The sequence below is a fragment of the Grosmannia clavigera genome, assembly GCF_000143105.1.
Source record: "Grosmannia clavigera kw1407 unplaced genomic scaffold GCSC_173, whole genome shotgun sequence".
Classification (NCBI taxonomy): Eukaryota; Fungi; Ascomycota; class Sordariomycetes; order Ophiostomatales; family Ophiostomataceae; genus Leptographium; species Leptographium clavigerum.
In genome coordinates, this window is record NW_014040765.1 from 877,948 (window position 1) to 902,585 (window position 24,638).

The following is a 24,638-nucleotide window of genomic DNA, read 5'->3' on the forward strand; positions in this document are numbered from 1 at the left end:
TCAACCTCCCCCTCTTTGTACGGAGTACCCTGGTGCCTTGCAACCTAGTCTACATATATGGCTGCCCAGTCGCTCTCATCATGCCTTAGGCTAGTTCTGTCTTCCTGAAAACCACTGTTCAAATGCCCATATTCTTTAACTCTCTTTACTTGACCCTCTCCCAACCGAATCCTTGTCTGGCCTGCTATTATACCCCATCCCATACAACCCCCCCTAAGCCTTTCTTGCTTGCCACTATTATCCCTCCCACACCCCCCCCCCTCCCCCTCCCTTGTTGCGCACCACTGTCATTCACCGGTGTGGTTCTCTCCATGATACATACATATACATACAACCTGGATGCCTTCATGTCCGTGAACATGTGCCTGAGTATTCTTGTCTGCTTCATGCCTCATTTCTACGTCTACAACCTGTCTTGTCGATGAATTTTGCCCTTGGAAATCCTTGCAAACAAATCCTCTCTTATTTCCATCGCTCCTTTAGTTTCCCGTTCTTTGCTAGTACCGGGCTAGTTCTCTACGGTTAACGTTTTGGCTGGTTTACCTGCAATCCTTCTCCTCCCGTTTCTGCTGGTCCTGCCGTTAGCACCCGCCAAAACGTCTGGCGCCGCACAACGGCTTCTCCTATCCGGCCAATTCAAACCTACCTCTGCGGCCCTTTTTCACCTCTTCACCTGCACAATCTTGAAAAACTGCCCCAAACTTTCTCCTTGGAATAGGCAATTGAGAAGAAGCCGGGAGGGAGCCAGCATTACACTTGACAAAGTGGAGAAAGAGGACTGTACTTGTGTCGGAGAAGGTGAGATAGCAAACCAAGGACGAGCGCGATTGTGGCTTGCAGCATAAGAGCAGCAGGGTAGGAAGGAAACAACAACTGCATGAAAAGGAAGGACCCAGAGACAGGAGAGTCGATTTCAAACCGTCGCCGAATCCTCCCGTTAGTGCAGTCACAGATTCGTCTTCAATACTCGATTGTCACTGCTCGGGTTTGATTCCCCCTCCTCTATCTTCTCAGCTCATCCTGGGAGGCCTATCACTTCTGGGCCTGCATTGGTATCTTCTGTTTTGGGAGGCTTGCCGAAAACGATATACCCACAGCTAACGGCCCTGTCCCGACCCATCATCGCACGCTGCGGTCTCCTTGCGCAATATCCTGACTGAAAGCTGGAGGCTGAGCCATGCGCGCCAAAACCTCATTTGTGCAGAACACGTTGGTCTCAGTCGGGCATATGACCACCGCACTTGCCAGCTTGTCTTCAACGTAGCATTTTACAAAGCGAAACAGAACTCCAAAGAGACAGCCCGACAGAACAGCCCAACCGATAATCGGGCCAGCTGAAAGTAGTCAACGACAAGAAGAGACCTTTGAGCAGCCTCCGCCCTTGGGAAACCGTTCGATGCGTCGACAAATCTGACATACAGCTTTCGTTTTTGCTGTCATCGCCACGCTTGACACACCTTGCAGGCATCTGCTAATACTTTCTTACTATCCTACGTCTACTTTGTGGTTCATCTCTACCTGGTCTTCACTATCTAAGGACACAAGAGTGTCTAATACAGGCACTCTTGTGTTGAAAAGGGATGCATAATTCAGCCATCACCTCGGCCGGCATGGATCCAGAAACTCAACTTGCCCAGGATGAATCAGCGTATGGGCAGAACGGCTGGTCGGGCATGACTGCCTATCCACAGTCTACGCTGGCCGGCTATGGGAATGCTGAATTTGCATACATTCCACCGATCACGACACACGACCTACCTTCGGAACCGCTTGACAGAATGCCTCCACATCTGCATGGAAAATTGAATCATGATCAACAGCATCATCATTCTCAAGGGATGCATCATCATCACCAATCGCAACACGAAGCGCAGCAGTCACAGCTACAACCAATGTCGGACCATCAGAACCATCATCAGCAGGAGGTGCCGATTATAGCACAACCGGTACCACACCACCATCACCTTCCCCAGCTCCCGATGCTGATGGTGCCGTCAAATCCAACGTGGCCGAGCATGCTTACAAATCCCGGCGGAAACTACCCTTCCACGGCGCCGTCGACCATTAGTAGTGCAAGCCACGGACGGCAATCGATCGGCATCCCCGTCCGCAGGGCGATGAAGCCGAACGAGAAGGAGGGAAAGCCGACCCCGCGGAGGATGCTGACGGACGATGACCGCCGGAGAATGTGCAAATATGCCGACATGAACCCGGGTGTCAAGCAGTCCGACATTGGAAACCTGTTTGGGGTAGAAAGAAGGTAGGGCTCAGCTCATATTCCTTTGTCGCAGTAGGACACACCATTTACAAGATGCTATTTTAGTACCGTGTCAAAGGTTCTTCGCAACAAGGAAAAGTACTTCAACAAGGAAGACCGGAGCAAGTCGCCACACAAGAAGGCCAAAGGCAAGCTTCCTGATATCGAACGAGCGCTCTCGAACTGGGTACGCAATGCACAGAAGACTGGGACACCAATGACGGACGACGCAATCCAAGAAAAATTTCGATTCTTTGCAACAAGCACGGGAAACCCAGACACCGTCCTCAAAGCCAGCAGCAGCAGCTGGCTGGAGAAGTTCAAGCAGAAGAACGGAATAGGGGCAGGAAGGCTTTTGCGCCGTGCTTCCGAGACAAACATCCCGGACCGTCGTCTAGACGCAGCTGTTGCAAGAGCGATAGAATCCCCATCTCTGACACCAGTAAATCCTAACCCAACGCTAGATCACCGTCCTCGCCGGCATGTCAGCCGTCACCCTCGCCCTTGTCAGCAAGCCGCAGCGATGACGAGAGGGAGGCGGTCAGCACCGGAGCAGCAGCCGGAAACTACCTCGGCTTTTCACAAGACTCGAGTCCGAACACTGGCCACGCCGGGCATAGCGGGATGGGACTGGGTAGCGGCCTGACGATGGGACTGGGGATGGCGGTGGGTTCATACAAACACGGCAACAACCAGAGCACGACGTCACTGTCGAGCGTCTTTACGGAGACACCTGTGTCGTCCTTCTCTGGAGGAGCCATGAGCCCGACCATGTCATTTACCTTCTCACCGGATTCGAACGTTGGGTCCTTTCTCCCACACGATTCCATGGGCCCCCCAGGGTCTTCCAACTTCCAGCGACCACGCAGTCAGACGCTGCCGGCTCTCAACTTGGACTACTTGAATCAGCCGCAGAACGATACTCACTCTCAGAACATCCACGACGCATCGGCGGTCTCGATGCCGGAATCCATGACGCCCAAATACCACCTTCACCACGTGCCATCATCTGCACCATCGTCGGCGGTGGAATCGCCAATGACCGAAATGTCAGCAACCTCTTACGGCATCGAAAGCAACGTTGTATCGCCACAGCTGCGACGAAGCAGCAGCAGCAACAGCCTGATGATGGCTATACCGCGCTCGGCGGGTGGTATTGGCGGCTCAACCATGGGGTCTCACATGTCGGGTGGCTCGTCGCCAAGTTCGCCTACCCAAGAGGACGCCCAGAGAGCGGCAGAAACGCTCCTGTCGTTTATCCAGAGTGTTCCCAGCAACTTCGACAACAATGATTACATGGCGCTCCTGCGTCTGTCTGAGAAGCTACGCTCCCATCATCATCAGCAGCATATAGCGAAGGCTACTGCTGCAGCCCAAGGCATGGGCGGCCTTACGCGGATTCCCGAAGGAGACGTGGAGATGGCCAGCGATTTGAGCCATTCAAAGCTGGGAACTACCATGACTGCATAGCAAGCGAATGCTGTATCTCCGATTTCGGGCTATTTGCGAATCACTACGACCGATGCACCTCATACTTTTCCTTTAAAATTCCGGAGGGGCGAGAAGGCATATTTGATGCGTGGCGTCTCAACTGTCAGAGGAAGCCGACATGCTGTACAGTTACTGGGCCCAGGCCAGTTCTCGAGAGTGCCTGATCTCAGCTTCTCGCGTTGACAAGAGAAGACCTAAAACTCTGTTATACTCTGCTTTCTATCGGCAATCCACACCCTCTTTCTCGGCTTGCTTCCACAAGCCTAGGAGCAGGGAGCAACGCTGACACATTTGTTTTCCGAGGAAGATATACCCGCTCACGCAACAGTGTTTTTATCTGGATTCTACGGAGTTCTTAATCCTTGTTTTCCCTATACTGTAGGCATCGGGGGTCGGCAGGGTGCTGGACGCAGAGGGGGAGCAGCATGGAGGAGTGATGCCTGCGTTGGCGACATTTGGGGAAGATACGTACGCAGCATTTCATCAAAAGCCAGCATGGGAGACGGGAAGCATACGACGTTCACTCTGCGTGCATTTTCATTTTCATTTTTAATTTTTCCGTTTCTTTCTTTCTTCGTCGTGCTTTGTTATTTTTCTACCAATATTTGTTTAACTTATCTCCTTCAGTTCTGCGTGCATTTTTTGATGTTTATACAGGGGTTCTTTCGATATTCAGGGCAGCAAGTCCATGGCTAGAGAAAGCAAAGAATCGGACCCACGTCCACTTGGATTAAGATACGACGGAAATTACTATGAAGTATGGCACTGGACTGGCAGCATGAGGGGGATGTCCCCTAGCCGGCACTACCAGGAACTGACGGAGGGAATGAAATATGTGGGCTGTAATGGGCCCGATGTCATACCGCTTGGAGGGATCTTGTAAACTGTCCTTTTTTTTTCTTTTTTTTTCTTCTTCTGCTTTTTTACTCCGGGCGGCTATGTCATTTTTCTATTACTCATGGGAGGTAGAGGGGAGAGACAAGAGGGTAGGGGGCAGCTCAAAGATCAGAACGATTGGAAACGGGAGCCATACTTTCCACATCCTCGAAGAGTTTTTCGAGACGGGGTCGATCTATTAGCCTCCTATCACTGCGACCCCCCATTTGTTTTCAAAGAAAACACCACAACGCAAAAAAAGAGAAGATAACTAGCAGAAAAAACAGGCAAAAAAAAAATGAAGCTTTGGGCGGCCATTTGCATATGCTAGACATTTCTATCGCTGCATATATTGTGACATCTGAAAACTGACGAGGTAGGGAGAATAAGGTCGCAGTGGGTATAATTCACTACACGTACGCATTTTTGGGGTGAACACATCTGTTGGAGTTCTCTAACTGCTGCTGCTTCTGCCCATTACTGCTCAGCTTAGGCGCTCCTCCCAGAGACCCAGCACACCTGTGTCGGCCATCTCTGGCAACAGGCGTACCAGGATAGCCTCCAGCAGGCCGTACAGCAGGTGTTTGTTGCAATAGGCGTCACTGAAGACGTCCAGCACGCCATCGATGTCGGCTAGCGTCGCTTCCGAGGCAGCCCGATTGCCATTGGCCACAGCCCACACAGCTTCGGCCGTCCGTCGTCTCAGGGCTTTTTCTTCGTGGGCATTTGCTGGCGCCACGAGTGTGGGTGGCGTTGCGCCAAACTTGTTGCCCGGGAAGACGGCGGAGCGCATGGAGCGCAGCAGGGCCGGCAACAGGGCAGCATCCAGGGCATATTTTCGCAGATAGTAGGAAAGGAGCCTGGAAAGAAGAGTCAGTCCTGCAAGGATCGGCCATCAAACAGAGGCTTAGACTGGGCGGGAAAGTGGGAAAAAGAGGAAAGAGACTGGAGTCGCGATCACATCACGGGTACTTGACCTTAAACTCACTCCCCCATCCATTCGGGGCGGAAATGGGCAAGGAGGGGGTGCGGAACGGTGAAAATGACAAAAAAGGGAAAGGGTGGTTGTGATGCGTCTTGGGTTGAGGTTCAGAGCTGCAAGCCGTACACTGTACAGGCTGATCCGGTCCTATAGGGACTCGGACCGGAAGTAAGGGATGTGGCGTGGGTGCGGATGACGGTGTGCATGCAGCAAGAGAGGGGAGTCAAGGAGCCGAGACGAGGCGAGGATGGGTATCAGGGCGATTCGGGCATATGCCATAGGTCGACTACAGCCAACAGTCCAACAGACGGAAAGACTGACAGGGCCCCGAAAAAAGAAAAGAATAGAAAAATAGCATATGCAGGTTGCGGTGGAATCAGGCAAGGTGGTCGGACCGGGAAATCAGACACAGACAGAGCACCGACAGCACCCCTTGCCTCGTACGAAGAGGGGTGTCCGTTGAGGAAAATGATAGTGCGACGGCGGAAGAGGGAAGCGGATGGATCTGTCGCTTGCGGCAGCAAGGCAGTATTGAAGGGGCCGAAAAAGAACAGAAGAGTGAAACAGTGATGGTCAGAGTGGTGGTGCCTAGCATCCAGCACCATATCCGCTCCGACAGGAGCAGGGCGGAAGGGCTAATGGGGCGGTACGAAGCGACCTTTGCCTGACAAGATAAAGGCAGCTTGAAGTGAAGGGGGTAATAAGGGAAAAAAAAGAGGGCTTGCAAGGGTGTAACGTTATATTTGGGCGCGTAAACGAGAGCGGTTGGTTGGGTGTTGCTGGGGAGGATATTGAGCAATAGGAAGCCAGAACGGCTTCTCCGAGATGCGATTGGCCCAAAATGCAGAGGCCGTAGACCAGAGATAGGCCAGAGACGATGATACGCTCTGGATTAGCTGCTCCTCGGTCTCATCGACATCAATGCTATGGGTCGACGTTGTGTGATATCAGTGGGGGGAGATAGAGCAAGGATCAGAGCACCGAGCCGAAATATGACATACGAATGTCATCGTCGTCGGAAGGGCGAGGGGATAAGCAGACTTCAGACAAATCCAGTGACCAGAAGCACATGCGGATTGAACGGGGGAAGCAGGGAAGAAGGGGGGGATGATGCAACATTGCCGCCTTCCAAAGGGGGAATAGAAAGCGAGGGCGAGAGATGAGATGTGATGAGATGTGCCCAGATGTGCTCAGAGAGATTGGGGGGCGAAGATGAAGCGAGAAGAAGAAAAAACGTGATTACATAATCCGGGAGATGCCTACCTGTCAAGAGGCCCGTCGAAGGCACCGATACGACCTGGACCGGTCAAAGCCAACCACTGGACCATGGACAGACAGCCGCTGAGCCAGGGCATGCGGACATTGAACTCGACGAGATTGGCGACGGCAGGCCACAGGCTGTAGGCCAAGACGGGTGGTGGAGAGGGAAGAAGATGAGCAGCGGAATGGGCGACAGGAAGGCTGCTGTTCTTAGCTGGCATAGACTGGTCGGAGAATTGGAGCTGACGTGGAGGCAGAGAGCGAGCGAGGCTGATGCTGGCAACTAGAAAGCGGAGGGAAGCGTAAAGGGCGAAGCCGATGCGCAGGGCCGACCAGAAGAGGGGAGTGATGGTAGAGGAAAAGGAGGAGAAGCGTAAGGAGATGGAGGAGGAAAGAGCCGAGAAGGAGGAAGGCGAGGGAGTAGGCGGAGGAGTGAGCGAAGGAGAGCGCAGTTTCTGAGGCAATTTTGTCGTCGAATTTGGCAGAGTGTTGTTGTTCTCGCCGTCGATCTTCTCACGCAACAGGCGAGCCAACATGCCGACAATCTCCCACATCATCCAGGGTTCGGCAACACGGCCGGCCAAGACGTTGCCGAGCAGCAGCTCGGACAAGATCTGACTAAGAAGCGATGTCAGACATTCGTTTTCGAGGTCCTCGGTGGGCAAAAGGACGGCGAGCAGACCGCTGACGAGCAGCTGGCGGTAGGCCGACTCGTTGGCAGCTTGGCTGAGCACGGACTCGGCCGACTTGGCGGAGGGCACGGGCTCAAGGGCCGGCAGCGGGAGCAGAGCGTGATAGACGACGCGAGGGTCTGTCTGGACAGGCAGTGGGACGAGACGTTGGTGAGCGATTCGGTAGGCTGAGAGGTTAGAGAGAGGAGAGAGAGGAGAGAGAGGAGAGAGGAGAGAGAGAGGAGACAGAGAGGGGCAAGACGCAACAACTCACCCTGGACGTGGTTATCCAACAAGGCTGGCAGCTCGTCAAAGACGAGGCCTTCGAGGTCGGCTTTGCGCAGCCGCTGTTCGAGAGCGCGAGTGCAGTGGGCAAAGATGTGGACGATTTCGGTGGCCAACTGGCTGTCGGTGGTGATGCGGCAATACCAGGTCTGGACAAACTCGCGCACGACGACGGCCAGCAGGGCGTACAACTGCAGGTCGACGTCGTTGCGGCTCGTCAGCGGTGGCAGCAGTTCTTCGATGGGTGTTTGTGGAGGCGGAGTGGCCGAAGTGGTGGTGGTTGGGATGGAGGTTGTGGGAGCTATAGAGATTGTAGAGGTTGTAGCCGTGGCAGTCGGCGTCGGCGTCGGCGTCGGCGTCAGAGCCTGAGGTTGGGCGGCCGTTGAGACCGGAGCCGGGGGCTGGCCGTGGCCCAGAGCAGCTGGCTGGCCGACATCGTCAGCACAGAGGGTCCGTCGGATCAGCAGAATCGTTGCCTTGTCGGAGAGAGGATCGGCGATGACGGCGGCAGCGGCTGTGCGTCCGGGCGGCCTTCGACGGGCGGTGGCAGGCGTATGTGGTGGTGGTGGTGGTGGCGATGGAGACGGTGATGGCGGTGGCGATGGCGAGATGGACGCAGCAGCGGCGGCTGCGATGGCAGCTGCTGTCGTGAGGCTTTGGGCAGTCGTCGGAGAGGATTTCGGGTTCGTTTTCGGCGTGGCAGCCATGGCTTTGGCTGTGGCTGTGGCGGTCGTCATGGCCGGTGCCAGGGAATGGGCTGACCGACCGAGAGCATGTCGCTCCCCGGAACGTGGCCGGGGGGGGAGAGAGGATGGATGAAGAGGCGAAGCGAGAGTGTGATGACAGGAAAGAAGAAGAGGATCACGGCAAGGTCGCCGTGGCGAGGAGCAAAAGGTCGAATGCGGAAAGAGAAGACGATGTCTGCGCTTTGTTGGGCTACAGCGCGTTCCTTCCTTATCGGACGTTATCCGCGGCCGAATATGCGACCCTCAGCCTCCCGACCCGCTGCAGAGGGCACGTGCACGTGCACGACAGACGTGAAGAGAGGATGGCATTCAGACATCTATCTACCGGCAACCAAGGACACCCCAAATACAAGTGACGGCTGTTTTCTCCTTCATCGTGGCCAACGCCGCTTATGCTTCTACCCAAGCGATACTGAAATGGGGACTGGATTATTTTACACGCAAAGTATCTACTCGGACGGTTTATGCGTAGCCTCGTATCTGGATTGTTAGTGGGAGAAAGGGGAAAGGAAGGAGAAAGAGAAAAAGAGAGAAAAAAAACACACCTCTTTCCACGGAAAGCCCACAGTCCCCAGTTGCCACAGCTAATGTCCTGGGGGTCTAGGTCGTTGAGATCCCAGCGCAAGCTGCGGAAGATGTTCTCGCCCGGCTCCATGAGCAGGTCGAACTCGCCGGCGGCCGTGCGGCCGACCCAGGCGATGTCGCGCTCCATGTCGTGCTGGGTGTAGCCGGTCACGAGGACGGGGGCCTTGGTCTCGAGCAGCATGGGCAGGGTGGTGGCCCACTCGTGCGAGCTGGTCGGGTGGCCGAGTCCGGGGTGGAAGAGCATGAAGCAGTCAAAGTAGGGGTCGTACGGGGCAAAGTAGCCGGTCTGGTGAACGGTGTGGAAGTAGTCGACGATGGTGGTGATCTTCATGGTTGGCCAGACACGGTCCTCGACCACGGCACCAAACGGATTGGTCGCCGTGCGCGCCGGCAGCGGAAACTCGTCGTCGCGATTGGCCATGCTCTCGGGGCCGATCAGGACGACATGCAGCCGCGCGCGCGGAAAGAGATGGGCCAGCTGGACCCAGACATCGCGCGGCAGCGACGACTCGGCACGCGCGCCCAGCACAAACAGCCGGACGGCCGGGGCCTGTGGCCGGATGCCGCGCACGCTGTCAGACTCGCCCGCCAGCGGCGGGTGCAGCGTGTAGCGCAGGGCGCTGAGGCTCTTGAGGCCCTCGGCCGTCAGCCGGCCACCCCGCCGGATGTTGTATGGGCTCAGCTCGTGCAGCACGCTCGCCACCGTGACCGGATACGTCAGCAGTCGCGTCACCTGGCGCATGCTCCGGTCGTCGTTGACGGCCGAGAAGCCGCGCGTGTACAGAAACGTGTCCCAGCTGGTCATGTTGACCAGCGCCTCGGCCATCTGCTCGCCCGGGTAGTCGAACTCGGCAAAGTCGCGCCCTGACCGCAGGTCGTGGTCGTCCTCGTTGATCTGCCGCAGCGTGTCGCAGATCTGCAGATGCGCCTCGTAGTCGTCCATCCAGTGCGCCTCGCTGCAGTACACCGGCACCCCGCAGTCCGGACACTCAAAGTCCACGTGCGCCGGCGCCAGCTCGCCGCCCTCTAGCCGCGATAGCGCCTTCAGCTGCGGCGCTGCTGCCGAGTCCGGCTCCGCCGCTGTCGTCTCGCCCATCACTCCGTGCTTGTGGTGTGGGTGTGGACAGTGTGCGTGCATCTTGATAAAGGCCGCCCGTCGTCGCATGTCGGCAATCGGCGAGCTGCTGTACGCGTGGAACAGGTCATCGGCTGCCAACACCCGCTCTGTCCTGCCCTTGGTCTTAGCTGCCGTCGTCGTCGTCGTCGTTGCCGTCGACGACTTCCGCCGCTGTGCCGTCACGGCTGTCCGGTGTACCCCCTCCTCCTCGGACCAGCGTGGCCGCAGCAGCGCCGGCCGTGGCGAGCTGGCACCGGAACCACCGGCTCCTGCTGCGCTCTTCGCCTCGCCCGCCGCCACCCGTGCCCACATCGACTCGCCTCGGCTGCCCCCCAGCTGTCGTGCAGCCGGCTGCGGCGTTCGCTGTCCTGTCGGCCGCCTGCATTGACGGCAGATGCTCGAGAGCATCGCCCGCACCGTCGGCTCTGACCTTACCATGATTTTGCTCTGCTTTTGCCCAATGGATGCGCAATCGCGAGCTCGTAGGTGGCCTGAGAAATCCACACCCCCCTCGCTCTGCTCACCAATTTCGCAAATTCTACTGCAACCCGTTTTTTCCGCATCTACTCCACCTCGCTGATTGGCTCCAGTGGAACAACGTTCTTCCGTCCCGGCTACCTAAGATACCTTGCCCAAGCCTAAGCAAGCAAAAGCTTTTGTTGATTTTTTTCCCGCCCAATCCCCTTCTTTTCAACCTCCTTCTCCCCCGAGCCTTCTCTCCTTCTTCCGAGCCGTCCACGCTCCCTCCATCCTACCCTTCTTCTATACAACGGCGCGCTCGCGCAGGAACCCCCTAGCGGGGATAGCAACACCGCAGAGATGGCCACCACCACCTCGAATATGTTCTTGTATTCCTTGACGCTACAGCCGCCCACCAACATCAACCAGGCCATCCTCGGCCAGTTTTCTGGCACCAAGGAGCAGCAGATCCTCACAGCTTCTGGCTCGCGTCTGTCGCTGCTCCGTCCGGACCCGTCTCAGGGAAAGGTCATCACCCTGCTCACCCATGACGTTTTCGGCATTATCCGCTCCATTGCCGCCTTCCGCCTGGCTGGAAGCAATAAAGGTATGTTCTGTCTATATCTCGCCTTCTTTACCCCCCCTTGCTTCTCTTTCAGGCAAGTCACATAGTGACACCAAGCTAGTCTAGATGTGCTCGAGGCACCCTCGTTGTGCTGGTCCACTAGACTAGGCTGCCTAGCTCTGTAGCTGTATGAACCAGGAGACTGACATGGGCTTTTTTCCTTGGTTGCTTCGCGCAGATTATGTCATTCTTGCCACCGACTCTGGCAGGATCACCATTATCGAGTACATCCCGGCCGACAACCGCTTCCAGCGCATCCATCTGGAGACGTTTGGCAAATCGGGTGTCCGCCGTGTTGTGCCGGGACAGTATCTGGCGGCCGACCCCAAGGGTCGTGCCTGTCTGATCGCCTCGGTCGAGAAGAACAAGTTGGTATACGTCCTGAACCGCAACGCCCAGGCTGAGCTTACCATCTCGTCTCCGTTGGAAGCCCACAAGCCCGGCGTGATTGTGATCTCGCTCGTCGCCCTGGACGTTGGCTATGCCAATCCCGTTTTTGCTGCTCTGGAGCTGGATTACGCCGAGTCCGACCAGGACCCGACCGGCGAAGCCTACCGTGAGGCTGAGACTCTGCTTGTCTACTACGAGCTGGATCTCGGTCTGAATCACGTCGTCCGGAGATGGTCCGACACCGTCGACTCGACCGCGTCTATGCTGTTTCAGGTCCCCGGCGGCAGCGATGGGCCCAGCGGCGTGCTGGTCTGTGGCGAGGAGAACATCACCTACCGGCATTCCAATCAGGAGGCCTACCGTGTGCCCATTCCCCGGCGACGCGGTGCCACCGAGGACCCGAACCGCAAGCGCACCATCGTGTCCGGTGTCATGCACAAGCTGAAAGGCAGTGCGGGCGCCTTTTTCTTCCTGCTCCAGACCGAGGACGGCGACCTGCTCAAGCTGACCCTGGACATGGTCGAAGACGATGACGGGAATCCGACTGGCGAGGTTCTGCGGCTCAAGATTAAGTACTTTGACACCATTCCGGTGGCGTCAAGTCTCTGCATTCTGAAGAGCGGCTTCCTGTTCTCGGCGTCCGAGTTTGGCAACCACCAGTTCTACCAGTTTGAGAAGCTGGGAGACGACGACGACGAGCTCGAGTTCTCGAGTGACAACTTCCCGCACGAGCCCAAGGCACCCTATGAGCCGGTCTATTTCTACCCACGGCCGGCCGAAAATTTGGCGCTGGTCGAGAGCATCGAGTCGATGAACCCCATGCTGGACTGCAAGGTGGCTAACCTAACGGACGACGACGTGCCGCAAATTTACTCGGTCTGCGGCAATGGCGCCCGCAGCACCTTCAGGATGCTGAAACACGCCCTGGAGGTGAACGAGATTGTGGCATCACAGCTCCCGGGCACGCCGACGGCCGTCTGGACAACCAAGGTGCGGCGGGACGAGGAATACGATGCGTTCATCGTGCTGTCGTTCAACAACGGCACGCTTGTCCTGAGCATCGGCGAGACGGTCGAGGAGGTGACCGACACAGGCTTCCTCTCTTCCGTGCCGACATTGGCTGTGCAGCAGCTCGGCGACGACGGTCTGATCCAGGTCCACCCCAAGGGCATCCGCCATATTCGCGACGGCCGGGTGAACGAGTGGGCGGCGCCGCAGCACCGGTCCATAGTCGCGGCCGCAACGAACGAGAGACAGGTGGTGGTGGCGCTTAGCTCGGGCGAGATTGTGTACTTTGAGATGGACACGGACGGCTCGCTCGCCGAGTACGACGAGAAGAAGGAGATGTTTGGCACAGTGACCTGCCTCAGTCTAGGCGCCGTGCCCGAGGGCCGGCTCCGGAGCTCATACCTGGCCGTCGGCTGTGACGACTGCACGGTGCGCATCCTCAGCCTGGACCCGGAGACGACGCTGGACAACATGTCGATCCAGGCTCTGACAGCCGCACCCTCGTCGCTGCTGATCATGGCCATGGACGACTCCTCGGCCGGCGGAACGGCCTTGTACCTGCACATCGGCCTGCATTCGGGCGTGTACCTGCGCACGGTCCTGGACGAGGTCACGGGCGAGCTCACCGACACGCGGCAGCGCTTCCTAGGACCCAAGTTGGTCCGGCTCTTCCAGGTCTCCGTGCAGCGGCGGGTCTGCGTGCTGGCGCTCAGCTCCCGGCCCTGGCTCGGCTACGACGACAGCAAGGCCAAGAACTTTGCCATGACAAGGCTCGACTACAGTGAGCTCGAGTGGGGCTGGAACTTTAGCAGTGAGCAGTGCGAAGAGGGCATGGTCGGTATCCATGGCAATTTTCTGCGGTACGTTCACGTTCTTTTTTCTTTCTGCTTCTGGCAGTGCACTTTCACCCCCCTGGCAAATGATGAGAATTTACAAGGGAATTTTCCTACGCTACTATGCAATGAGGACCTGTATCATTTTACATGATATCAATTGTTCCTTCTGACATGCCACTTTCTTAACCTTCATACTCTTGGTTGCGTTGTGTCTGGCTCTGATTCTGACGACTCGAATCTAGGATTTTCTCGATTGAGAAGCTCGGCGACGCCCTGATCCAGAAGAGCTTTCCCCTGACATACACGCCCAGACGACTGGTGAAGCACCCGGAATTCGGAATCTTCTACACCATCGAGGCCGACAACAACACGCTGTCGCCGGACTTGCGGCGGCAGCTTATCGAAGCACCTGGCGTGACGAATGGTGATGCGTCGGTCCTCCCGCCGGAAGACTTTGGCTACCCCCGGGGTAACGGGCGATGGGCGTCGTGCATCAGCGTGGTCGATCCGGTGGGCGAAGACCCCGGAGTGACGCAGACGATCGAGCTGGAGGGCAATGAGGCGGCGGTATGCATGGCGGTGGCATCGTTTGTCAGCCGAGGCGGCGAGAGCTATCTGATTGTGGGGACGGGCCGGAACATGATCCTCAGTCCGCGGCAGTTCTCGGAGGGATACATCCACGCGTACCGGTTCGTCAAGGACGGCACGCAGCTGGAGCTGGTGCATAAGACTAAGGTGGAAGAGCCGCCGACGGCGCTGCTGGCATTTCAGGGACGGATTTTGGTGGGCATCGGCAACGTGTTGCGGATCTACGATCTAGGCATCAAGCAGATGCTGCGCAAGGCCCAGTCGGAAGTGTCGAGCAAGCTGATCGTGTCGCTGCAGACACAGGGCAGCCGGGTGGTGGTAGGCGACGTGGAAGAGGGCGTGACGTACGTGGTGTACAAGCCGGAGATCAACAAGCTGCTGCCGTTTGTGGACGACACGATCAAGCGATGGACGACGTGCACGACAATGGTGGACTACCAGTCAGTGGCAGGCGGCGACAAGTTTGGCAACCTGTGGATCCTGCGAGTGAGCGACAAGGCCAGCCAAGACGCCGATGAGCCGGGATCAGAGCTGCAGCTGGTGCATGCGCGCGGTTATCTTCACGGAGCCCCGAACCGGCTGGCGCTGATGGCGCACGTGTACACGCAAGACGTGCCGATGAGCATCTGCAAGGCCAGCCTGGTGGTGGGTGGCCAGGAGGTGTTGGTGTGGAGCGGGTTGCAGGGAACGGTGGGGGCGTTGGTTCCGTTTGTCAGCCGGGATGACGCAGACTTCTTCCAGAACCTGGAGACGCACATGCGGCAAGAAGATGCGCCGCTGGCCGGTCGGGACCACCTGATGTATCGGTCGTACTACGTGCCGGTGAAGGGGGTGATCGACGGTGATCTGTGCGAGCGGTTCAACCTGCTGCCGCGGGAGAAGAAGCAGATGATTGCGGGCGAGCTGGACCGGTCGGTGCGGGAGATTGAACGAAAGATCTCGGTGAGTGCTCGTGTGGATGGAGAAGACAAAGTGAAGGAGATTAGCTGACTCATATTGTGCAGGACTTCCGGACACGATCGGCGTTTTGACGTTTTGACGTTTTGATTCTCTTTCCGCCTTGTCATTTCTTCATTTCTCCAGCGGGAGGGCGTATCGGATGCGGATTCAGGACAGGGCCACGGTGAGAACCGGGGAGGGCGTTATGTTGATATATCAATTGTATACAAGGACTCCGCCAAGGCGGCTGCTTCTCGGCAGTGTCATCTTCATCTCGATCAGATATAGATCGGGGATATAATGGAAGGGCGTGCACGAGTGCGTGTCTAATGCTTGTCTGTCTCAGGTGGTGGACGTGGTCTGACAAGAGAGAGTAGGCTGGTGCGATTATAGGTTTTGGTCTTGGTCTTGATCTTGTTCCGGACCTGTGGATTCTGGCGTTCCCACAGCTCGTCGGCCTGATAGGCAGCGATAGCGGGTGCGAGATCGTAGGCAGCCTGATCGAGGTAGAGGACGGCGAGGTCGTAGTCAGCAACCTTGCAGGCAACCATGAAGCGGCGGATCTGAGATTTGCGCAGAGCCTCGACCTCACCCTCGACCGGGTTGGGAGAGAGGGAGACGGGCGAAGAGGACGAGGACAGCCGGGGGATCTCGACGACGCGACGGCCCAGCAACAGATGATCAACGGCCAGGCGGTTTGTGCGGCGTAGGACATCCGCAGGTACGTTGTAGCGCAAGGACAGTGACGCGATGGAGTCGCGGTCGTGGTCGAGATGGTGGAGGATGGGCGTGTCGTCCACGATGGTCTGCTTAGTCAGCGGGACAGCCGTATAAGGCGGCGGAGCGTCAGATGAAGCGGGGGCTCTGCCAGGCCGATATGGAGGTGGAGGCTTGAGTCCGGGAGGCAGCAGGTGCTGAGCGGGTGAGGCGGCAGAAGCAATCTGGCAGTAGGGGCAGTAGGAGGCGAAGGGGGGGTTTGTCTAGAGGGGAAGAACGTCAGCCAGCCGATGGGAGACAGAAGACGCAGTGGACTTGCCTCTAAGCAACGGCCGCAGACGAAGCGGTCGCAGCACGGCAACTGCCGGGCGACAGGCATGCATGGAAGCGTTTTCTCTGATGAGCCGATGGGCAGAGGGGCTGCACAGGTGCAGCAGTAGGCAGACATGGTGATGTGTAATGAAGATGGAGGATCAATGATGATGGGATCTGAGTACGAATGATATGGTGGGACCAAGTGGGGCCAGGCAAGAACGAGAGCACGTGCACCTTCCCAGATAGGACATTCCAACGCTTCTCATGAATTTACAGCCACAGGCTCTATGTGTCTCTAAACGTCTGTGATGCGGTAGTTGTCCTGGACCCAGGCCATGTCGCCGGCAGCAGCGCGGTGACGGCAGCTGGCGAGGCAGTCGAGGAAGGCGGGCACGAAGGAGCCGGGGCCGGCGACAGTGGCCGACTGGGCAGCGAGCTCAGCGGCGCGTTCGTAGAGGACGAGGGCAGCGACGACGGCGTGAAAGGTGGAAAATACGGATGCAGCTGAGGGATCGGTGGCCTCTTCGCGCAGGACGCCGGCAGCGGCGACGGCAGCCGAGATGGCGGTGCCGAGGGTGCAGCCAGTGCCGGTGACCTGACCGAGCAGCGGGTGGCCGTGAGCGACGGCGAGGACATGACAACCTGTCGGTTCGGCCACGTAGTCGACGGGGCCCGTGAGCACGACGACGCAGCGCTCACGCGCGGCCAGACGGCGAACCAGGCGAGCACGCGCTGTCCCGTCGAGCCGGCTGCTGCCGTCGACGCCGCGCTGCTGCTGGGCCGACGAGCTGTCTGGGCAGTCGCCATCGTCCGGGTTGCTGCCCGCGGCATACACGGCCTGCATCTCGCCCTCGTTGCCCTTGATGACATCGATGTAGCCGGCGGCCATGACGGTGCGGACGGCGGCTCGACGGACGTCTGTGGCGCCAGCGCTGAAGGTGTGAGAACAAACGAGATTGTGCGATGATGAGATACAGGCACACAGCACAGACACTCACCCGACGGGATCGTAGACGATCGGCCGGCCGGCCGCGTTGTAGGCCGCAATGGCCTGGACGTAGGCAGCCACGCTCTCGGGCGTGACGGAGCCGGTGTTGACGAGCAGGGCGCTGGCCGGCAGGCGGGCCAGATCAGCAGCCTCGGCGCCGCTGTTGGCCATGATGGGCGACGCCCCGACGGCGAGGGCCACATTGGCCGCCAGGTTCTGCACCACCAGGTTAGTCATGTTGTGGGAGAGGGGCGTGAGGCGGTGCATGGCGGCGAGGATGGGCTGGATGGAGCGGGTGGTCGTTTTGCTTCTTGTTGTGGTTGTCGTCGGAGCTGCCCAGAAAGCCGTGGGCCCGCAGGTCTGGCCGAGACGGACCTGACGGGCGAGCTGGTCGGCGGCAGCAGCCGGGTCGGGGGCCGACATGATGGCGCTGACGACGGCGATGCCATCGACTCGTTTCGGGGGTAGCTGTTGGACGTCGTCGCCCTCCCAGGCTCCCTGGAAGACGACGCGGCGGGCGTTGGCAGCCCCGATGCCGCCGATGCAGACGGCCGGCACGTGACCAAAGCCAGCACGGGCAATGGCAGCCAGCATGCGACGGAGGCCAGCCGTGCCGACGACGTGTTTGGTATCGGTCTTGGTGGCCGTGGCAAAGACGGTGCCGAGTCCGAGATAGTCGGCGCCGTCACGACAGGCGGCCACGGCCTCGGCTGCCGTGCTTGCCGTGACGCCGATCAGCGCGGCCGGCCCCAGCAGCCGTCGTGCTGTCGCCACGTCGACGTCGTCTTGGCCTAGATGCACGCCCTCACAGAATCCACCCGTCATCGCTGCGGCGGCCACGTCGACCCGGTCGTTGATCACCAGCGGCACGACGGCCGCCGCTGTGTGCTCGTGCAGTGCCGCCAGCGAAGCTAACAGACCCCGCGCGTCCGACTGCTTGTCTCGCAGCTGCACGATGCCCACACTGCTCCGGGAACTCTCGCGGCTCTGAGAACCCTCGCTCGCCTGCCGACTCGTCAGAGCCGCCTGCACGACCCCCTCGACCGTCCGGCCGTCGCCCAGAATCGCTGCCGTCCCGTCTGTCACCAGGTACACCGAGTAGTCCACCACCGGCCGCACCTGGACTGCCATGATGCTGAATGGCGGTGATGATGATGGGGTAATCGTATGCTTCTTCAAAAGAGGAGTTCTGCAAGTAGCGCGAAAACGTCACCACGGCGTTAAATCTCGCGCAAACGTGGGTCGCTCGTCCCTGCCGCATTCGGCACACGGCGCCTTCTCTTGTACCATTTTCCTATCGACAATCTGTCCTCCATTCGATTTACCAAAAGTACTCCATTCACAATACATAACGAGCTCATACGGATCATTCCTCCTCCTCACATGTCCCAATCAAACGGCGGCGTCCCCAGGTTGACGTCCATGTACGAGTCCAGCCCCGGTGTGTTGAACAGGTCCGGCCACGACGATCCGTCCATATTCTGCATGTAGTCCATCGTTGCGTCTGCAAAGCTGAAGATGGCCGGCGCCGCGTCGATCATGCCAATGTCAAAGTCACCCGCCAAGTCTGTCATCAGCTCTGCGTCTGCCATGGCTGCGTTGGTGCTCTCTGCAACGGGTACAGGTGCAGGTGCGGGTGTGGGTGTGGGTGCTTTTGCTGCCTCTGCTACTGCTGACAGCATTTCTTCATTTGCCGACATCGCCACTTCTCCGGTCGACTTGCTGGGCAGCTGGTCTAGCTCCCGCGATATCATCGCCTTGAGCTCGACTAGTCGCGTCGCCAGCCGCTGGAACGGATCCCGACGTTCGCTAGATCCGGCTTTTCGACCGGCTGCCGCACCGGCTTCACTGCCTCTGGCCTTGTGGCTGCGCATGCCCCGTCGCCGTGCCAGCTGCTGCATGTCAAAAATCTGCCGGCTCACGACATAGTCAAAGGCCAGCTCTTCACGCGCCAGCCGTGGATCCCATCCCGGCATCTGGAACGTCATCAGCTTGAGCGCCGTCAGGAAGGCATAAATAAAGTCAAACGCCGTCAGGCACACAAAGCGTGGCTGGTCCTGCACCGGCTCTGCAAACCGGCTCTGCATGTAGTCGCGTGTTGCCCGCATACAGGCCGACAGCAGATTCAGCCGCTCCGCCACCGGCAGGCTTAGCCCATTGTTCAGCCCGTTGCTATCCTGCAGCCCGACCTCGTACAGCAACACCTCAGCCAGATGCATGTGGCAGTTGATCGACACTGGCTTGTCAGCATCCGTGGCTAGGAAACACGCATACAGCCAGACTCACCGTCGTTGCGGAAGTGCACCGGCAGCTGCGCCTTGTACTGCGCAATCCGCTGGCTCAAGTTCTCCACCATGAAGCTGGTCGACAGATCCATCTGGATCCCGGCATTGCGCAGCGAAAACGCCACCACAATCGCCTGGCTCAGTTGCTGGATCCGCACCAGCTGCACCAGAAATCTGTCCGAAGGCTGTTCCATCCGTCGCTCGAGCACTTGGCAGCACGTGTCTAGGTACGGCGAGTTCATCATCGTGTCAGCCTTTTTGTTGGTAGTCGCGCTGCAACCGGTTAATAGCTATTCAGACCTTCCCGACAGCCACCATCACTCACACTGTTGCCAGATAAAACGTCCCGGAAAAGCAGCGCATCTTCTGCAGCACCTCGGACGTGTATCCGTCTGGCACGTCTGGGCTGCTGCTCGGCGGATGCGGCTCGCCGAGGCCGAGCGACACTGTGATGCCGCGTGCCAGAAAGAGCAGGTTGTTCAGCTGGAAGCTGTTGATGTTGTAGTGGAACCATGACAGGAGCAGAAGGAGCGCCTGCAGCACGTCGACCGACCGCCGCGGCTGTAGCAGCGCCGCGCCCGTCGCCTCGCCCAGCAGCTGGTTGCCCATCAGCATCTGCCGTGGGCCGTCCAGATGGCAGGCCGTCATCATCACGCCTCGCCACGTGAGCGGCTGTGCCGCCAGCAGCTGGCCTGACGACACGCCGTCCGGTACCACTACAAACGGCAGTAGCGGCATCAGGTGCGACCGGAATTCCTGCAGCAGCATCTCGGCCTCCTCGGCCTGTGGCCAAACGTCGCCGGCTGCGTCGGCCGTGTCGGTCGCACCTGTCGGCGGTGTGTGCGGCTGTCGCAGTTGGCACGGCGGGAAAAAGTGGCATGGCCGCAGGTCGTCTGTGTCCAGGTCGGGCGCCGATACCGCCGTCGACGACGACAGGCCCGACACGCTGCCGCTCTGGTTGTTGTTGCTGCTCACAGACGGCGACGAGGCTTCGGCTTCGGCTGTCGTTGCATCGGCTGCCGCTGTCGTAGTCTGTCTGCTGGGTTCAAAGATGTGGGTCATAGGGTAGTATGGCATCGGCTGGTTCTTGACAAAGTGGGAGGTCGAAAGGGCTGCTGCTGCTGCTGCTGCCGATTCGTCCCCTTGTCCAGCGTCGTCCTGCGGTGAAGTTGCCGTCGTCGGCTGCTGTTGCTGCTTCTGCTGTCGGCCCACCGTCTCGAGTCGGCTGGTGAGGACTTCAAGACGACGTTCGAGCTCCGACACCCGAGTTGGCTTGGTCGTTCTCGGGCGTTGGGCCACGGTCGACGCGACCCCTACAGCAGAAGAGACAGTAGCAGCAGTGGCAGCATCGGTGCCGCCAGTCGATCCTTCCAGCCGTCGACGGCGTTGTGGTGCCGGCGTCTGCGATCCGCACGGCTTTCCGAGACGCTGACATCTGCGGTTGAACACGACAACAGATGGTCAGGCGGGCCAAGCCAGCCGCCAGCCCAGAGAAAACTCACCTCTCACAGACGTTGGCAACGGGGCCGGGCACACAGCGGCTCTTCGCCTTGGCGCACGTGAGGCAGGCCCTCGGGCCCTTGGGCTTGTTGGGTGCGAGCATGGCGATCAGGCCGAATCGTAGAAGCCCGTGGCTGCTGAATCGGCAATGGTGTCACGAGAAGAGAAATGCCGTCCTGCCCAGACTGAATACGATTGTGCTCTCCGAGAGGGAACCGGAAAGCTCACCATGGTCGAATGCGAATGCGACGAGTAGCCTCAGCATCTGGACCTTAGTAAGACGACTGTTGTTGCCCCGACTCCGTGTCGTAATTCGCTTAGGCAGCCAGTCACAGGGCGGGACTCCGATCACGTGACTAAGCGCGGAGGGACCCAACTACAAATCACAGCAGCGCGTTGGCGCCTACGTAAGTCACAGCAGCCTATCGGACAGAGTCGGTTGTTGGAGGCCGACTCGCACAGAAGTGTGCCGAGTGGCAGAATGTGTGCATTGGCAGGTAAACATGGCTATGGACAGCGGAGTCGAGTCCGTGGGTCTGTCCGGGTGGCCGAACGATGGGTAAGAGGATGCACAAGAGATGCGCAGACGAAGGAAAGGTGGCGGATGGCCGTGAGCAAAGATCTCTCTCTCCCGGAGGCCTAAGCGCGAGCCGACACAGCTGCAGCCTCGCGCTCGAGCAGGGCGTTGGTCAGGCCGTCAGGCAGCTGAGGCTGCTGTTGCTGAAGCTCGCGGACGGCCTGGGTGATGCCGAGCTGGTCGTCGGTCCAAAGGGGGGCATTCTCGACCGAAGGGGGGGCACCGACACCGAGGAAGCCGCCGGGGACCTCGCGGGCCCAATCAGCAGTGCGACGAATGCCGAGCTGGTCCCAGATCGTGTCGAGCGCGAGCACGAGACGGTCGCGGTAGTGGCGGACGTGGCCGGGCGTCGGGGTGATGCGGAGGCGCTCCTGGCCCACCGGCACGGTCGGGTAGTTGATCGACTGGACGTAGATGCCGTGATCGTGCAGCAACAGGTCCGAGGCCTGCTTGGCCAGCTCGGCGTCGCCGACCAGAATCGGCACAATGTGCGACGGGTTCGGGATCACGGGAATGTCACGTGCCGCCAAACTTTCCTTGACAGCCCGCGTGTGCAGCTGCTGCAGCCGGCGGTCGCCGTCATACGCAGCCTGGTACTCGATGGCAGCACGGGCCCCGGCCATGGTAGCTGGCGGCAACGACGTGGTGAAGATGAAACCCGGGGCCAGAGACCGGATGGTGTCGACGAGACGCGCGCTGCCGGCAATGTAACCACCCACACAGCCGTAGGCCTTGCCGAGCGTGCCGGTGATGATGTCGATGCGGTCCATCAGCGAGCCACGCGGACGGCCCTGACGATGGGCCTCAAAGTCGAGGTGCTCAGCCACGCCGGCACCGTGTGGCCCGTACATGCCGACAGCGTGCACCTCATCCAAGAAGGTCAGGGCGCCATAGCGCTCGGCCAGATCGCAGATAGCTGCGATCGGCCCAATGGAACCGCACATGCTGTAGACGGACTCGAACGCGATGATCTTGGGCGTCGCCAACGGCAGCGCGGCCAGCTTTGCTTCCAAGTCGGCCAGGTCGTTGTGCCGGAAGACGATCTTGCGCGTGCCCGAGTGCCGGATCCCCTGGATCATCGACGCGTGGTTCAGGCTATCCGACAGGATGACGCAGCCCGGCAGCCGCGCGCCCAGCGTGGCCAGCGTCGCATCATTGGCCACGTAGCACGAGCTGAAGACCAGCGCGGCCTCCTGGGCGTGCAGCCGCGCCACGGCCGCCTCCAGCAGCACCGCCTGCTGGTTGTGTCCCGAAATGTTGCGCGTGCCTCCGGCCCCGGCTCCGTACTCGTCCAGGGTCTCGTGCATCGTCCGCAACACCTCCGCGTTGCGGCCCATGCCCAGGTAGTCGTTGGCACACCACACCGTCACCCGCTCCTCCGTGTCTGCCATGTGGGCCCGCGGAAACTCCTTGGCCAACCGGTTGATGTTGTTGAAGTAGCGGTACGACTTGTCCTTGTGCTTCTTGTCCAGCTCGGCCTCGTAAAAAGCCTCGTAGTCGAATCCGCCCTTGGTCGTGATCGGGGCCGTTGAAGGAGCAGCAGCCGGAGGTGCCTTGTCGCTAAAGATCGGCGTGTCCACGGCTCGCGCATCCTGCGGCCGACTGCTGTGCAGCCGTGCCGTTCGCGCCGTCCGGCCCCGATGCAGAGCCTGGGCCGTGTTCGAGGTCGGTCCCGTGCACAGCACTGCCGACAGCGTCGCCGCCACCCGCCGCACACCCATCCCGCCGTGCACCGCACTGCCGCGTGCCACCTGCACAGCCATCGCCTTGCCCATCACCGGACAGCGGTGCGCCAGCAGCTGCAGCTTCGACAGCGTGCCACCGCACGGCGACGACACCGCCACCAGCGCAGACGTAGGTTCCGGCACTGCCACGCGTGTCGCCGTCGAGAGCGCTCGCAGCGTGGCCGGCGACGCCTTCTTCAGAAACGGGCACACGGCCTTGGACTGGCGAAGAACGGCGTCCATTGTGTGGCAAGGCAGAGAAGATCGGTCGTGCAGAGAGGCAGAGAGATGGAGAGATGGAGAGACTGAAAGACAGAGAGACTGGGAATGATCAATTGGCGGTGCAAGAGAGTCGCAGTCACGGTTGAGAGTGAAAAGGGAAGAGAAAAAGAAGAGAAGAGGTCCAATCGTAGCAGCAGACGGCTGGTGGACATGTGTCAAAACCCGTCAGAAAGAGGGGGCGATGTCGCACTAAAGACTTTTTTTAGTGCCCTTTTTAGGCAGTCGCTCAACCGAAATTTACTGGGAAGCAACGATACTGCACACTACGAGCTGCTGCCCCCAAGACCAAATCAAGCAAATCCCGGCCGGTCGGACAGCGTGTTCTCATTGCTCTGCATGCCCCCCTTCCAAGAAATCCGGCCAGAATGATCCATTCAGCCACTCGGATCGACGTCTGACTCGACTCTCTGGCAAACACAACCCTGGGAGCCGATGCAGCCATCCGGATGCCCCAGACGGGTCTCGCCCCATATTACTATTCCTCTCTTCTCGTTCGCTCGGTGTTCGGCAAGTCCATCGTTCGATTCAGTCGCTTCGGTGAACCCGCCCGTGAAGTGGCCTGTTCACCTGACCCTCGGAACCGCAAAATCACACCTCCGGCTTAGCCTTGCTGACTGATTGGGCCACCACGCCGCCGGCGGACCTTCCGCCTTCTGAATAATACCAGTATACGGAGTATTACGACACATTATACTCCGTACTCCGTCAGCACAGCCCTGCCACTTTAAAAATACACTAAATGCTTTGGGATGCAAGATCCCCGCAACGGCTCACAGAAAAGCAACTAGAATCCCAGCAACAACAGCATTTCAATCCAGAACAAGAGGGTTGTATGCGTTGTTGCCCGCCGGTATTCGCGGTCCTGCTCCGTCTTCGGACGCCCCTATTGATCTCGCTGCTGTTGATGACTGTCTGCTTGTCCTCCGGTCCAGCACAGCCACGAGCTCCACTATGTCTCGATGCCCACCTCCTCCCCCGTTTCTCCGCCGCCCGTCCCGATTCAACGAACGTCGTACATGTGCTCTGATATGCTGCAGTTGTCAAAAAGAAAAGTTGCAGAATTGGTTAGCCTTTGTTGCCTATGGTGAGCACTCATTTCCTTGGTGCCACAGCTGCCCTTTTCTCACGAGACAGG

At 59.0% G+C, this 24,638-nt stretch overlaps 7 protein-coding genes across 7 annotated transcripts; 2 read left to right on the forward strand and 5 right to left on the reverse strand.

Annotated features, from left to right (window-relative positions):
- Nucleotides 1-1,892: 1,892 nt before the first annotated feature.
- On the forward strand, nucleotides 1,893-3,727 carry CMQ_7525 (uncharacterized protein; the record flags this gene model as incomplete). Its single annotated transcript, XM_014314530.1, has 3 exons — nucleotides 1,893-2,260; nucleotides 2,324-2,699; nucleotides 2,747-3,727. The coding sequence occupies 3 exons, from the start codon at nucleotides 1,893-1,895 to the stop codon at nucleotides 3,725-3,727; spliced, it is 1,725 nt and encodes a 574-aa protein (XP_014170005.1).
- A 1,381-nt stretch (nucleotides 3,728-5,108) lies between these two features.
- CMQ_7338 (uncharacterized protein) lies at nucleotides 5,109-5,620 on the reverse strand (the record flags this gene model as incomplete). Its single annotated transcript, XM_014314343.1, has 2 exons — nucleotides 5,109-5,484; nucleotides 5,613-5,620. 2 exons carry the CDS (start codon nucleotides 5,618-5,620, stop codon nucleotides 5,109-5,111), a joined length of 384 nt encoding a protein of 127 aa, XP_014169818.1.
- Nucleotides 5,621-6,343: 723 nt separating this feature from the next.
- Nucleotides 6,344-8,529, reverse strand: CMQ_7240 (pxa domain containing protein; the record flags this gene model as incomplete). Its single annotated transcript, XM_014314245.1, has 3 exons — nucleotides 6,344-6,530; nucleotides 6,870-7,725; nucleotides 7,812-8,529. 3 exons carry the CDS (start codon nucleotides 8,527-8,529, stop codon nucleotides 6,344-6,346), a joined length of 1,761 nt encoding a protein of 586 aa, XP_014169720.1.
- A 488-nt stretch (nucleotides 8,530-9,017) lies between these two features.
- On the reverse strand, nucleotides 9,018-10,708 carry CMQ_7660 (mRNA processing protein; the record flags this gene model as incomplete). Its single annotated transcript, XM_014314665.1, has 2 exons — nucleotides 9,018-9,048; nucleotides 9,114-10,708. 2 exons carry the CDS (start codon nucleotides 10,706-10,708, stop codon nucleotides 9,018-9,020), a joined length of 1,626 nt encoding a protein of 541 aa, XP_014170140.1.
- A 381-nt stretch (nucleotides 10,709-11,089) lies between these two features.
- CMQ_7102 (nuclear mRNA splicing factor protein) lies at nucleotides 11,090-15,166 on the forward strand (the record flags this gene model as incomplete). Its single annotated transcript, XM_014314107.1, has 3 exons — nucleotides 11,090-11,336; nucleotides 11,533-13,612; nucleotides 13,831-15,166. The coding sequence occupies 3 exons, from the start codon at nucleotides 11,090-11,092 to the stop codon at nucleotides 15,164-15,166; spliced, it is 3,663 nt and encodes a 1,220-aa protein (XP_014169582.1).
- A 275-nt stretch (nucleotides 15,167-15,441) lies between these two features.
- Nucleotides 15,442-21,023, reverse strand: CMQ_7749 (thiamine biosynthetic bifunctional enzyme; the record flags this gene model as incomplete). The annotated part of the gene is made up of 7 exons (XM_014314754.1): nucleotides 15,442-16,095; nucleotides 16,449-17,079; nucleotides 17,146-18,324; nucleotides 18,519-19,371; nucleotides 19,422-19,693; nucleotides 19,746-20,855; nucleotides 20,923-21,023. 7 exons carry the CDS (start codon nucleotides 21,021-21,023, stop codon nucleotides 15,442-15,444), a joined length of 4,800 nt encoding a protein of 1,599 aa, XP_014170229.1.
- A 536-nt stretch (nucleotides 21,024-21,559) lies between these two features.
- CMQ_7658 (5-aminolevulinate mitochondrial precursor) lies at nucleotides 21,560-23,464 on the reverse strand (the record flags this gene model as incomplete). The annotated part of the gene is made up of 1 exon (XM_014314663.1): nucleotides 21,560-23,464. The coding sequence occupies one exon, from the start codon at nucleotides 23,462-23,464 to the stop codon at nucleotides 21,560-21,562; it is 1,905 nt and encodes a 634-aa protein (XP_014170138.1).
- Nucleotides 23,465-24,638: the final 1,174 nt, after the last annotated feature.